General features: G+C 35.7%; 1 protein-coding gene across 2 annotated transcripts in view; it reads right to left on the minus strand.

Annotated features, from left to right (window-relative positions):
* MINDY3 (MINDY lysine 48 deubiquitinase 3) overlaps positions 1 to 15125 on the minus strand; it is a 47326-nt gene that overhangs the window by 19183 nt on the left and 13018 nt on the right. For both annotated transcript variants that reach the window (XM_031614512.2, XM_090142874.1), the window contains exons 6-10: positions 14735 to 14849; positions 14170 to 14243; positions 13647 to 13726; positions 8914 to 8984; positions 7733 to 7813 (exon numbers count right to left, since the gene is read on the minus strand). In XM_031614512.2, coding sequence (XP_031470372.1) covers positions 7733 to 7813; positions 8914 to 8984; positions 13647 to 13726; positions 14170 to 14243; positions 14735 to 14849 — 421 coding nt within the window. The remainder of the gene's footprint in view (positions 1 to 7732; positions 7814 to 8913; positions 8985 to 13646; positions 13727 to 14169; positions 14244 to 14734; positions 14850 to 15125) is intronic.

Raw genomic sequence — 15125 nt, forward strand, 5'->3', positions numbered from 1 at the left:
CATTAGCATTTTGTTCTTCATTTGAATTGGAATTAGCAATGACTTCATTTTTATACAACATTTTTCTGTAAATATCAATATGATTGATATTTAAAAAATGTAATACTATAAAAGCTGTATAACTTGAATAACGAGCTGGGATTCCTATTCCTCCAAATTTGAAAAACAGAATATCTACCCGTCATGTGATGACTCAGGCCCCCATGTCTTCGCTACTGTATCAAATATAGCTGGAACCAACATTGGTTTCATACCTAAAAGGGATACAGAATGATACAGTGATCTTCTCAGCCTGTTTCTATGTGTTGACTTTCAGAATTTACTTGATACAGTGACTTATAATTTATAAATCTTATTATTTAGCAATGTCCTTGATGCATTTAACATTTGCAAGGCATTCTGCACATTCTACCAGAAAGAAAGAAAAGCTTATGTGTTTCCTCAAAAGTCAGACAGACTGACACGCAAACTAGACACTGCTCATTTCTGAAACTAAAGGCTACATGTTCTTCTAGATGCTAGGAAGTACTTTTATGAGGTAGGATCCAATCCTTCATGCTTCAGTCCCCAGTTTCAGTTTATGTATGAAAGTCATTCTTTGTATTATGAAGAAAAAAAATACCATAGGATTCTTTGCCTACAAATGGGCAGTAAATATATCATGATTTTTGTAATGGTCTCATGTTTTTTGCAACAGTAACTTTATACATCCACTACAATATATTCCACTAGAAATGCTACAGCATTCAGAAACAATGCATCATGTAAGTTATGGCCAAAGCAATTGTTTCATGGGGGTGATTCCACACAGGTCTAAAATATATTCCTACAGCCTGTTGCTCATTTTACAGATCAGGTAAAAGTTCATTTCTTAATCAACTGACAATGCAAACTCAAGACTGAAACAGAACACAGGATTTAAAGAGAAGTAGGAAGTTGGAAAATAGACTAAATAGGTAACTGCTAGGTTAGAACCACTTTTCTTAACTGTATTTTAAATAGACTTGAAATGACTAAGGAACACAAAATGGGTAGTGTGATATACATGGTCATTACTCAAGCATATTTTCTTCAAAACTTTTCCAATTTGGAAATGCTCATACAGTAAATAAAACTGAGAGCCTAGCAGGTCACATGAAGTTCCTTTATTTTTCCATTTGTGGATCTACAAAACATTCCTTATATTGTGCTGCTTTTATTTCTTATTTCATCTTTCCCTCGTTCTTTTTTCAAATTGTGCCTCGTGCAACAAGCACTACTATTTTATTTTGAATTACCAGATATAAATTTTAATGAATCAAAAGTTCCAAATAGAAGTGCTAGAACTATTTTCCACCCCATTTTACACATTTTCATCAAGGCTTGGAAACTGTGTGCAAGGAGGCAGTATAAAATCAGTCCCTCATTTACTTCAGCACACAAAAAAGTATTTGAACATGTAATATTTCAGGAGAAATAATTCTGTGAAACAAAAACTGGAGTAATGAACACATGAAAAGCAACACCACCTAAGTTGCCCTATATCATCTATTCATGTACAAAAACTGAAACTTCCTCTCTGAAAGACAGACAAAATGCCTTTTCATGAAAGGAATTCATTTGCTTAGGGGCATATACAATTACATTTCATGGTTTGTATCAGCCAAGCATGAGCAATGTCCTTAAACGATTACAGTCAAGCACTACATAATAGGATGAATGTTAAGTTTTGTAAAGCTTGAAAAATTTTTATTTATAATGGTAAGTGGCTGACGTTAGTCAGAGATACAGGATGAACAGAGGAAAGTCTTTTGGTCGGCAAATCCCAAACAGCTGGTTTGACTAACATTGGAAGCCTTATTCTCTCTCAATTTATTGAGAAATCATAATGTAAAGCTCAGTACTTCAACTGTTCTGAACAAATAATGCAAACACCATGACTGAGTTACCTCTTTATGATCTAACTAACCAGTCAGTCCTCCTACATGCTATTATTATCAGGAGATGCACAGTACTTTCAACAAGAGCAGTAAAGCATTACAAAAACTTGACCTAATTGCTAAACACAGTTCTTGCCACAAACAATCAAAATACCTACCACAGCACCCAGATGAGTTTCTCCAGTGTTCAAAGACATCAACTTTTTTACTACTCAACCTCAGGAGCTGTAAGAACACCAGATTGTGCTTAAAGCAATCTCCTCAATGTATCTGAGTGTATTACTGTACTCCAGCCTTGATAAAAGTCAATCATATCACTTTTGAGTCCATGGTTATACTTTTCCTTTCCTTGCTGTACATCCTTTGTCAATGTACTATGTTCCTTTATTCTTGCAAAGACAGAAAAACACAGTCTTACCCAACCTTGTGAGGACTTGAATCACCATTGCTAAGCTGGAAAATCCAAGTCAGCTCTACCTGAAAATTTTAGCACAGCCTCTTGGCCTTTTGATTTAGGACACGATAGTGTATGTGGTAACCACAGTCTTTAGGATATGATTTAGCCTAACATCTTTCATGGGATTTCTTACAGTGCAATGATGTCCTCTAGCTCTAACCTATCTCTGTTGTTCAGACCCACCTGCCTATCGTAGACCTGTACACACCTTAAACTTTTCAATCAACCTTTCTGCTGTACTCCACATGCCTGAAACACTACCAGAGAGGTGGAAAAAACAATTGCCTTTCATGTCTTCTCTAGGACTGCAGAGGATATGCCCAGCTTCCCCACAATCTTTTCTTTGTTCCCAAATCTCGTGCAGGATACATGAAAAAGAATGTTTCCTGTAAGAAGTTGGTATAACCATTCTGAGGAGCTTCAATTATTTCTCCACGATTTAGTATATATTTTTTTAGTACAGATGAAGTCCAGATTTAATAAAAATAAGAGGAGACAGACAGTGACAACTGGCAGCTAATTGCAATAGCCGGGAAGAGAGGGAAAAAGGGAAGAGAGGGAAAAAGGGAAGAGAGGGAAAAAGGGAAGAGAGGGAAAAAGGGAAGAGAGGGAAAAAGGGAAGAGAGGGAAAAAGGGAAGAGAGGGAAAAAGGGAAGAGAGGGAAAAAGGGAAGAGAGGGAAAAAGGGAAGAGAGGGAAAAAGGGAAGAGAGGGAAAAAGGGAAGAGAGGGAAAAAGGGAAAAGGGAAGTGGTTCTCCTGAAGAGTGCCCAAAACAATGTAATTGTTAAGGCTTTTTATGAAAACTATTTCCAGTTAAAGAAAATTTTTATTTCTAACTAAAGAAATGAGAACTAGAAGTATGGAGACCTCACAAATGACAGTGCTTCAGATTTAGAGAAAAATACAGCCACCGTCACTTTGTGGAACTTAGCTTTATTAAAAATATATCTACAAATATACACAAATGCATCAGTCTTTTACTGCAGCAAAGTTTAAACACTATTCCCCTCCCTGCCCTTTTGTGCTTCAAGTCAGGTTCTCACATTCTCATTTAGAGAGCTACAATATAATTAACTACAAAGTTAAGTAAGCCTTTGAATCAACACTGCCTTGAGGTTAAGTTTCTCTAAACTTTTATACAAAAGTATAGGCATCCTTTAACTGTAATGAGGATAAAAGCTGTAACTGAAACAACGTCGTCCAACACAGCACGAGTAAAGGTTATTAAGCAGTGCTTTCACTGTTTTTCCACATTTCCTCTACATACAATGCTGCAGCAAGGAAACACTTCACCTGAAAATGTCATTCCACCAAATAAAAACAAACAAACAAAAAAAATCACCTAGAATTTACTTTGGTAAGTAGTAGTGAATTATTTATATGGATGAAAAGAAGCACAGATTTCTCCATAGAAAGCCTCCCAAATAACAAACAACGGAATGGATCAGAAGTGCACATTCTCAGACAAATACGCATCTGTAGTAGGAACAATTTCATCAGAGTAGCTCTGCAAAAAGCAGAATAAGGTTTCACAGTCATGCTCTGTGATCTTGCAAAGCTGGAAGAGTAGATAACTTACAGAAGTATTTTATTTTGAGGTGCCTCTTTCCAACTGTGAGACTACTATTCTAAAGAAACTTGGCCTTTATCCTAAGAAACTATTTGGACAAAGCAACCCTTGTGAACTTTGCATTATTTAGAACAAATTAAATTCACTTGTTCAACAACAGCATTTATACTCATGAAGTGTAACTCAACCAGCAGAATAGGCCCACAGATACCAAAGGGAACACTCTGCCCTAAAATTCACTCCAAAAAAAAATTTTTTTTTTTTTTTTTCCCTTTCAGAAGCATACAGCTGATAGATGCATCTGAAAAGTCACAGCTAATTTGATCAGGGCTACTGTCAAGAACAGAGCAGCACCTGTCTCTCTGCTCTTAATCAGCAAACACAAAACCAAAATCCTGTTACAGTCCAGCAGCTTTTCCTGCCACTACCTTACACATCTATATTCCTTCTACCAGATATCTGGACAATCCTGCTCAGTACAATTCCACTTAATCAGAGAAACCGGAGACTCAGGAACTACAAGCTATGCAACTACATCCTGACACGGAATTCTTCAAAAATCTGATTCTGATTTCTTCTCTGGTGATTTATTTGGTTACTTTTGAACAGTATAAAAGTAATGACAGGATTTTTCCACACGCATCTTATTTTCTTTCATGGCCAGCAACATTCTATGCTAATGATTTGAAGCTAAATGCCATACACCGTAACGCTCCTCTTAAGCACAGTTCTGGCGAAGACCATTGATCCTAATTCAGAATTCTACTACAGCAATGTCAGTGTTTGCCCAGTTGTTCTACAGTGTTTTGATTAAAAAGATTGTTTAGGAAGAGAAGTAAATGCCTTTTTTTCCCTGAGAGATGATGTTATCGAGGATACTACAGAAATGCCCCAAAACCAATTTAGGCCCTGAAAATATGGAGAGGAGATTACAGTGATCGAAGTTGGAAAAGAAAAAACTCTAAAAAACAGACCCAACACAGCAGAACAGGGACACTTTCTTTGAAAAGCATTAATGTGTATATGTTCAGATGTCTCTTCATCAGGAGTTTCCTCTGCTTGTCTGATCACTCAAGTCTAGAAATGCTACAATGCTGCAACTGAAAATAGACAGCTGACTGTCAGTTGGCATATTTAGAAGCCAGAGAAAATATTTTCTCTGACGCACATTTTGGTGTATCTCATACAACATTTCAATTTGTTTGCATTATTTTACAGAGTGCCTGATGACACCGACATTCCTAAAGGTTCTGAATAGCCTCAGCTTGTCATAACTCCCCGTTACAAAGGTCATAAAAATAACCAAAAACTGACCATACAGTATTTCAATGAAAGCATCACATCCTCATCTCTACTCGTCAGAGCCACTCCACTTCTACAGACTCTTCCCTACAACCTAATATTTTTTTAAATTAAAGTTGATTTTTAGAGGGCATTTAGCCTATTACCTATTTGAATTAGCACTATCTGACAGGGACACTTAGTGTGTCAGAAATAGAAGGAAGTTCTCATCTGTTTAATTTAGAAAAAACACTTTCTTTAGAAATAACAGAAGGAGGAGACATTTCGATGGATATTCTTACGTCTCCACAATCTGTACAAGACATCATCTACTGCACTGCAACTTATTCTGACTGCAGGATGGCTGCAAAAATATATAGCTGTAAATAACTTTTTGCCTGGAGACAGGTCAGCTAAGGCACAGGAGGAAAAAACTATTGATTTTTTTCTGTCATAAAATATGCTTCAATCAAAATTGCAGTGTTAAGGAAGAAATTAAATTTTTCCCATCATTTCTTCGTACCTCCAATTCCTCGTAATAAAATGAGGCCAATAATATTTCTGTACACACAGAATGAATTTTGACAATCCTGATGAAGTGATGAAAAACAGATAGATAGAATAAAATGTTCATTAGTTCAAATACCATTAAAAATGGGGGAAACTGCTGATCTACTGGTAGACTTTGTTAAAACTCAGAATTGACTCAGCTGTCATCATTTAAGGCTATTTCAGGCAACAGCAGTTACAAGAGAACTTATGCACAGTTATGCATTTCAATTCATTTTTTTTATTTTGACACAAATAAATGTGATTTTTCAGCAGAAAGATGCTATGCTACACTTTCATCATTTATTAAAATCTACCGGTAACAGATGAAAAAAAAAGATTAATAGCTATGAACAGATTTATTTTAGAAAGTCTGACCAAACATTTCTCTGAAAGTCACAGCTAGAGCAGAAGAGTTCAGATTTAGAGTACTGCAAACATATTCTGGCAAACAGCAACAGCAGTCTATAATGTTTTCAGTATTCAAAGTGTTCTGAGACAAAACCAGAGTGGATATCTTTCATTTCACAATGAAGAGGACAGTATTTACTGCTGCACTTCATATGAAATGTAAAATCTTAAGGAAGCAACTGAGTTTTAAAGAACAACTGTCATTTTTCTTTGACTGTAGGATGCTATGCAGAACTTGAGTAAAACTTTTTTGTTTTTTAACCTTCATGCTCAATAAAGGCCCCTAAGAAAACAATGAAGAAACTGTTCATTGTGAACAGAAAAATTGCCTTTCTGCATTTCTTGGCCCAATTACTCACTTAACTGCAAAAGTGACTACTGAGCTGTTTATTAATTGCTTATGTTCCATATATGTGTAAGGATCTAGGTGTCTATAAATCAGACTTGCTTCAGAGAATTAAGCCACATTTGTTTTTGTCCAAACTTACTCTGAATTGCTTTTGGCTCCTCTGTCCATCTTTCTCTTTCCATTCTGAAAATCTCTCTCCCGTATTCAAACTCACTGTCAAGCTAGAAGTTACATTTAGTACCAGAACCATTCAGACAGCTGCACATACAACTTACTGACCAAGCACTTGGCAAGCTATTCAACTGATACAAGAATGGACTGTCAACATAATTCAATATTTCCACTGCATAGCTGATATGTCCATCTGAAATGGATCGTCCTTGACTTTAGGAAGGGTGACAGAAGATATATGAAATACTCTTAGAACTTAAACACACTTTCAGGTCCCTCCTTCCTTCATAAGAAAAAAAAAAAAATTCTGGGAAGATCCTGTTGCTTCCTTTTCCTGTTTTTTTAGTTCCCAAGATACTAATCACAAGACGAAGTTTTCCACAGCCTAAGTGGAGTTCAGCAAGAAAAGATGAGCCATTCTATACTGGAGGAGAAAGAATATTCATCAGACAACTGGAATTCAGAACTGCCTGTTCAGAAGCTCTGGTCTAAGATTTTAAACTGACTTAGGCCAAATGTATTTTATATGTTCCACAGATTGCCACTAGTATAGGTTAGAATAGATGTAAGGAATTATTGTAACAGACCTCTATCTATTTTAAGGTAGAACAAATACATTTATGGTTACAGATTAAAAATCAGTGAAAATACTGTCAGAAAGATTAAACTAACAGGAATCAATAGATAATCTCTCTTGCACCACCACAATTCAAGACAGTGCATATCACAATTATGGTGTTCTAAATCACACCTCTTTTCCTCCCCCAGTGAATTAAGCTGGCACCAAAAGACTTCATTAAAATTTAACAGATATCATTAAACCACTTCAACAAGTCTGCCTTCAAGGGAAGGCTTAATTAAGTTTTGGCGACCACATTTTATATTATAGTCACATGAAATTCATGCTGTAGTAACATCTGAACTTTGGATTTATGTAGATTTATCTGTTTGAGGTTATATAAAAAAAGCCTGAGGTTAGAAAAAAAAAGAACAACAACAACAAAAAACACCCACATCCAACATACCTTGGCAAAAAAGACCGTGAGGTGTGTTTCACTGCCGAGTATCCAGATGGGGAACTTTGGAGATTTCAAATAGGAGCCAACCTAATGTGCAATGAAATCAGAGTCACAAAGCAAACCCAGAAATCTCACTAAGTTAACGATCAAGCTAATAACAAATCAGTTTGTGAAGACCCAAATGCTTTGAGAACTAATATTAAATGTCAGGAAAATAAAGAATAATGTAAAATAGTTATTGTGTACATCTCCGATTCCTGCTTGACTTGGAAAACAATGCAACTTACACTAACTGAAAGACAACATCACTGGGAAAGCGATATTATCAATATCAAATATTTCAACCTTGCAGACACACTTGAATGGAATAACTACTCCTGTGTCTAACAACAATACAGTCAGACGCAAAAATGAGGCAAGAAGTCCACTTGACTTACGAGCTGATTTTGAATATACTGATTCAGAATCACTGTTTAATTAATAAATGAGAGCGTCAGTCAATACACAATGTTCTGCAAACTACACAATTGAAACATAAGCCAAGTTCAAGCAAAAACCCACTCAAAATTAAGAGCGTTAATGCTGTTTCAAAAATAATATTTGTAAAGCACAAAGTTTTCCACAATAATTAACGAAATTGTGTCATGATGGGAAATGACATGGATCAAGTTGCACTTCAGTAGCGTTCAGATGTGTACAAACAAATACACAAAATAACATCTGTATCTTGAATCTTTCCAATTCAGAATACATTTCATAGTAGTTTTACCACTCAGGGCTTGTTTTATTTTAAGACAGTGACAGCATAAAGAGAGGACAATAAAACTGCAACACTCATAATTAGCAAGTCAACCTGGGACTTGGTATGAAGTTTTTTAACCATCAACATAACCTACAGTAAGCATTGTATTAGTTAATAAAAATAAGCTTCTGACTATCTTAAATTGGTGCGATAAAATTTTAATTTAAAATAACATCAAACAAAATTTACCTAATAAGATGAATTTAACAACTACCTTATATATCTGCTTTAGTATAATATCATTCTCAGTTTTACTTTGAAGTTGAACATCCTTTCAGAGTGCTGTAATACCTCCTCTTATCGTTCACAGTGGAGCTTTAAGTAATACTGTCAAAGCCCAAACTACTCAAAAAAAAGAATTTAAATCATACAGAGAACAGCTTACCTTACAGTATCTCAGAGATTCCATCAGTGTCAGAAAGCCTACTGTTGCTTGTTTATGTATGCCAAGAAGTTCTGTTCAAAACAAAATCCAAAACTTAAACAAAAATCTGCAGAGCTTTTTTAAATCACATTCTCTTGCTCTCAAAATTGGTTAAGTAACAGTTTTTAGAAGTCATACAGTTTCAGAAAACATAAGTTATAGTAATATAAAAAAGACAAGAGTTTAATAATTTCACTCTCACAAAGGAATAAGAGCCAAATAGGTGTGTTTGGATGAAGATTGCAGTTGATAGCCTCTTTTCAAAAGCTGCTGGATTTATTAGAAGAAACACCTGTAAATTACACTAAAATTATACTGAAAAATAATGGGAAAACAGTCTTTCTAAAGGGAAAAAACCACACACATATGTGTGAACGAGCACGTGCACATAATAACAGTCCTTTTTTCTGAGAGTTCCACAGCTTTATTTATCCTAATGATTTCACATTCTGAATAATAAGAATTTTGTAAATAGTAGTTGTTAGTACAAAAATAAAATGTTCCCTCACTTTTATTTTCTATACCAACTTCCATTTATCATACAGCCCTCAAGCACACACAGCTGGCAAAACAGCTGAACTATTTACATACTACTGATTGAAAGAGCACTTGCAGAGCCTTTTTGGAAGCTTTTTGAGTGCAAATTCAAGCTTAGAAACCACTCATAATTGTAAGGATTTGAAGGAATTCTGGGCTTACATATATGCCATCTCAATAGTGAACTAATATCAGTGCCATGCTTCCTTCAAGAACTTTAACTCACTGAATTTTCTAGCAGTGGATAACAGTCATTACAGACATGATTTAACTTTTTTTTCCACTGTTAAGAAAAACAAAACCAAACTTACAAATACTAGCTCATTTAATACCTTTGTGGACTGTAAGCATAACTCATTCCTTTAGAGCTGCTAGTTATACATGTAGAAGGACCTCTTTGCAGCCTATAATTCTTAATCCTTGAAAGCATAGTTTCAGATCAATCTTCACGTGTGGGACTGCATAGATATTACCTTTCAAAACTCCATTGTCTCACTGACTTAAAACGGTGCTGCTATAAATTGCAGTATGTTTAGACAACTGATCCTTCATTTGAGCCACAGGCAAGAGAGAGCTCAAGATCCTCCAAACTAGGGAACAGCTTTAATAATACATTAATATATATACGAAGGGAAACAAATGATAAGTAAATAACACTATATTAAGAAAATAATTTTAACACAAGATTTATTTTGAAAAAATCAGTTAAAAATCAGTAAAGTTCAGTCTGATAAACAAAGAATTCAGAATGCAAGGAAGAGGACCAGGGAGTAACATTTACTATTCAGAAAATAATGATTCAAGTTGTAACTAACAGGTTGTCCAGAAATGTGGCAGAGTATTCCTTCTTGTATACATTCCAAAGCTGTTTGAACATGGTCCCAGGCAATATGCTCTAGGCATCTTTGCTTGAGCAGGGGGATTGGACCATACAGCCTGCAGAGGTGCCTTACATCTTCAACCATTCTAACCATGACAGTAGCAGCAGAGTATGAATATCCTAAGTAACCAGTAATCAAGCTAAACAGACCATGTATCTGAAAGCTATTATGTTAACTTCAGCCCGTAGAAGAAACTCTCACTTCACAATCAGGCAACAGTGAAGAAAGACAAACAAAAATCCCTGTTAGGCTGCATAAGAGCATACAAAGAGAGACCAGCAGCACTAGCTCAAATTTAAACCTTGCACATATCCTTTCCATGTAGAAGAAAGTAGCACTCTTGAAGAGACCTTCTGGTAACACCAAAATCATCTACAAAATTGAGTATATGTGTCTCCTGTCAGAAAGTTAGATTTTTCTTTTTTAAAGTTTTTGCAAATGTAAGCAAATTTCTAAAAACAAAGACAATCAGAACCTTTAAAGGAAGTTCAGCCAAAAACTAATGATGATTTCAAAATTTAATGAGACAGTTAAAAACAGTATCAGAATACTACCACCTAGTGATGGACCAAAACATCACAAATTCTTGGTACTATTTAAAAAAAAAAAAAAAAAGATGATCACAGCACTTCATTTTTTCCATATTAAATTGCTGTGTTTCCTCTTGTTCTTGAAAACAACAGGATGATCACTCTAGCTAACCTCAGCAAAGTTTTGGACTTACAATACTGAGCTGAAAATAAGCTGGGTAGCTGAGGCAAAAGACACAGATGCCACATAACTCAGAATGTAAAAATAAAAAAAAGATTTCTCAAGGATTTCTGTATTCAGAACCTCTTCAAACAATAACTTCAACTACTTCTACTTCCAGTCCTCTGTTATATTTCCTGTTCCCTGCCCCCCTATAACACCTCTTGATTTCTATTATTCCCTTACTACCAGCCTAGGAAGGCTGCATAGGCAGAGTAGTTGCCTTACCAGTACATGTGTTGACTAATGAAGCAAGAGGCAACAAAGGATTTTTGCACACAGTTACTCCTATGGGAGGCAATAATTCCCCCTTTTTTTGTGTGTATGCGTTGCCTGTCTGTCTCTGGTAGTTCTCACTTGTCATGAAACTCACAAGAACCTCTCCTAAAATGCCAGATGCAAAATTTGACTTAAACTAGCTATGTCCAAAATTACTTGATGAACGAAGAACAGACAAATGAATAACAACTGTCATATATTTGTCTTTTAAAAATAAATACTACTCCCCGTACCTTTCTACAGTTATGCAGATAGTTCTGAGAAAAAAATAATAGAATAAGAGTTTAGTATTCTTAGAAAAAAATTTCCATCTTGGAGTACTAATGAATAAGGTCTCTGAAAGATAAAGGAGGGAAAGAACTGCAAGATCCTAAAAATAGTTAAGACAGACACATTCAAGGTTGCAGATCCTAATGAAACTCCTCGTGTCAACCTGTAGCTAGATAAAATATGACTGGGAAAATTAATTATTACTTTATGTATCAAAGAGAAAGGAGGTGTCCAGAGACTAGAAAAGAGAAAACAAGGTAGGGTACTTAACAGAAACAACAAAAAATGCTAAAAAGAAAAACCCTGAACAAAGGAGGATTTTAACCTCCAAATAATCTTGCAACAGTAATCAATATGCACGCAGGAGAATGATCAAAATCAAAGAACAGCCAGTATAGACTCATCAATAATAAACCACAGTAATCCAATCTTAATGCCCTGGAAAGAAGCCTAGCGAAAAGTGCTACAATACCCAAATGACATTCTGACAAGCCTGATGCAAAAGTATAGCCTCCATGGAATCATAATCAAGTAGAAGTCTATAAAGTCTCAAAGGAGATTACACTAACTGTTCATTGTAAAACCAGTGCATTTCAATTCAGATTTTGAGTGGAGACTTATATGAACCTATCTAAGTCAGTATTTTCATCAATGACTTACATTACCGAAAACCCTTGTGAAATACAAGCTGATGAACCTGAGATGTACTTCATAGCAGTATGGGAAAAAAGATGAACATCTTTAGAATTCAAAGCATTTACTGCTTTAAGACCATCTTCTCTTTGTATGAAATAAAGGAAATAAAACAAAAAAAAATCAGAGTACTGCAATACTTCGGAAGACAACGTCAAGGGAAAAAACACAAAACAAATGAGGATCTGTACAAGTACCAGCACATCAGTAAAAGAATCAGTAAGTACTTGTAACAAGGCATGGTAGAACTACAGAATAATTCACGTTGAAAGTGATCTTTAGAGGACAACTACTCCAAACACCTATTCAGCACAGGCCCAACTAGATCAGAGACTGCAGAAAGCTGCGGCCAGTTGAGTTCTGAGCATCTCCAGGGATGGGGATTCCACAACCTATCAAGGCAAGCTGTTCCAGCATTTGACCATTCTCCTGAGAAAAGTTATTTCCCTGGTACTGAGATAGATTTTCCGTATTACAGCTTCTGGTCATAGACTCTCGTTCTTCCACTACACACCTCCAAAAAGAGTCAGGCTCTGTTTTCTCAACACCTCCCATAAGACAGTAATAGACAGCAATAAGCTCCCTGCATTGCATTCACCTCTTAGAATGAAAGAAAAGCACTCCCTCCACCTCTACTTGTACATCACGTGCTCAGACCCACTTATCTTAATGGTCCTCCACTGGATTTGCTCAACTTTGTCAACATCTCCCTCAAGCTGTAGAGCCCAAAATGGGACAGGAAGCACTAGTGTCAAATAGAGGGAAACATCACTTCTAGCTGGAAAGTTTCTAATGCAGCCTAAGATGCTGCTGTACCTCTTCAGAAGGGCATACTATGATGACTCATGTGCAAACTGCTGTTCACATGTTCAGACTATTTTCTAAAAAGCTACTTGCTCAGTGCTCGCTAACGTTGGTGCACAGGCTTATTCCATCTGCCCTGGATGAATTTCATGAGGTACCCAACAGCCCATTTATCTAGCCTGATGAGGTCACTCTGAATAGCGGCCTGCTTCTAGTGCAATGGCATATCTTCATGACTTGCTGAGACTGCATGCCATTCCACGATCCAAGTCATCAGGTATCTTACCATCTCAGTCTGTAGCTGACAATCACTGATATCAACATCAGTGATTTTGTGCAAGTATGCTTTATTTTCATTACGTCTGCTTAAATCGAAGGACAGAAACAAGGAGAAATCAAAGCAGAAATACATAGTATTCCAAATGTGTAGGAGAGCATCTCATAGTACGTAAAAATTATGAACAAGTACAATCAACTTACTCATTCCTGAACATTCTCTGTCTCCATCCCACACATTAGAAACAGCATGCCCCGTCAACAGGAGGTTAATCAAACTTTGGCTACATAATAAAAAGAAAACGCCCATTAAAAAGGACATAAATTACTTCTTAAAAAGTAGTTACATTTAACAAATGAAAAAATATTTTATTATTCAGGAAGTTGAGCAGATATCTTTAACTTTTTTTTTTTTTTAATTATAGTGTATTTGTAATTCAGCAACACTAATATGATTCCAACTCTTTCTATCAATTGATTTGATATAAAAATGTAGCCCTGAATTTGAGAATTCTTCCTATTAAAACTCAGCATTAACATAAACATAAGTCTTTCCTCAGAACTCACAAGAGGGAGTAAGCAGTGAAAACAGATATGCTATGATAATTGTTGCTTTTACTTATTTGTGAAGTTGTGATTGAATCCTTCCAATAATGCCAATAATTTCTTAAAAAATGAGCACATTTATCTGTTTTAAGTAGCAGCAACCATACCTTTTCCAACTTACCTTCCATGACCATAAACAGGATCTATCAATGGCTCAGTTGCATCCTCGATTTCATTTTTTATGTTTTCAGTACCCTGCAGAAACATAACAAGTGTTTTTGCTCTTTTCAGGATTGAACAGCAACATTTACAACAACAGAATGTAATCCCAAAACATTAGGAGGCTGATATCGTATTAACTGAGACATGAACAAATTTATTTCTCATGACAGCAAATAAAACATAAAGCAAGATAATGCAGTAGTGAAACAATGCTATAAGAGGCTGATGTTCTTATGTAATGAAATGAAACCAAAACACACTCATTTCTCCTGTTACCAGGAATATACAAGGAAGGATGTTTCCAAAATCTGTAATTCTCCCAGATAAGTAACAGGAAAAAAACAAACCGGGGATTGAACTTTTCATATTTTTATGCTGCATAAGAATTGCAGCATGAGTGAAAATACTATTCTATCCACTTAGATTTATCAGCTGACTTCAGTGTTCACGGTTTTATGGAGAAAGGGTTACATGACCAAATATTCTGTTAATGAAGGCACACAATAATCAAACAACCCACAAACCTTTGTCAGTATCACAGAGTACAGAAAGAGTAATACTCCAAATCTGTTTGTCCACACTGAATATTGATCCCAAATTGCATCCTTCAGCTCAGGGAAGCTTTTGAATGCACGTTTGCTAAAGACAAAAAGCAACAGAAAAAAAAAGAACCTATTGAGATGAAATAGAACAGCGTCATGAAGCACAAACAAGACATACTAAGAAACCTAACATGAATATGTCCAAGTAAAACAGCCTACAACTAGTGTTATACATACAAGCAGCTGTTCTGTAGTTATCATAACTGCCAAAGAGTCGTTAGTATTTTCCCACAAGATGATGATAAATCTGGAGCAAGGTGTAAAAACGTACATTTTATACACAATCAACAAGGTTAAAGTCGTGTATATTTGT

Source organism: Phasianus colchicus, chromosome 6 (genome assembly GCF_987193195.1).
Source record: "Phasianus colchicus chromosome 6, bPhaCol1.hap1.1, whole genome shotgun sequence".
Classification (NCBI taxonomy): domain Eukaryota; kingdom Metazoa; phylum Chordata; class Aves; order Galliformes; family Phasianidae; genus Phasianus; species Phasianus colchicus.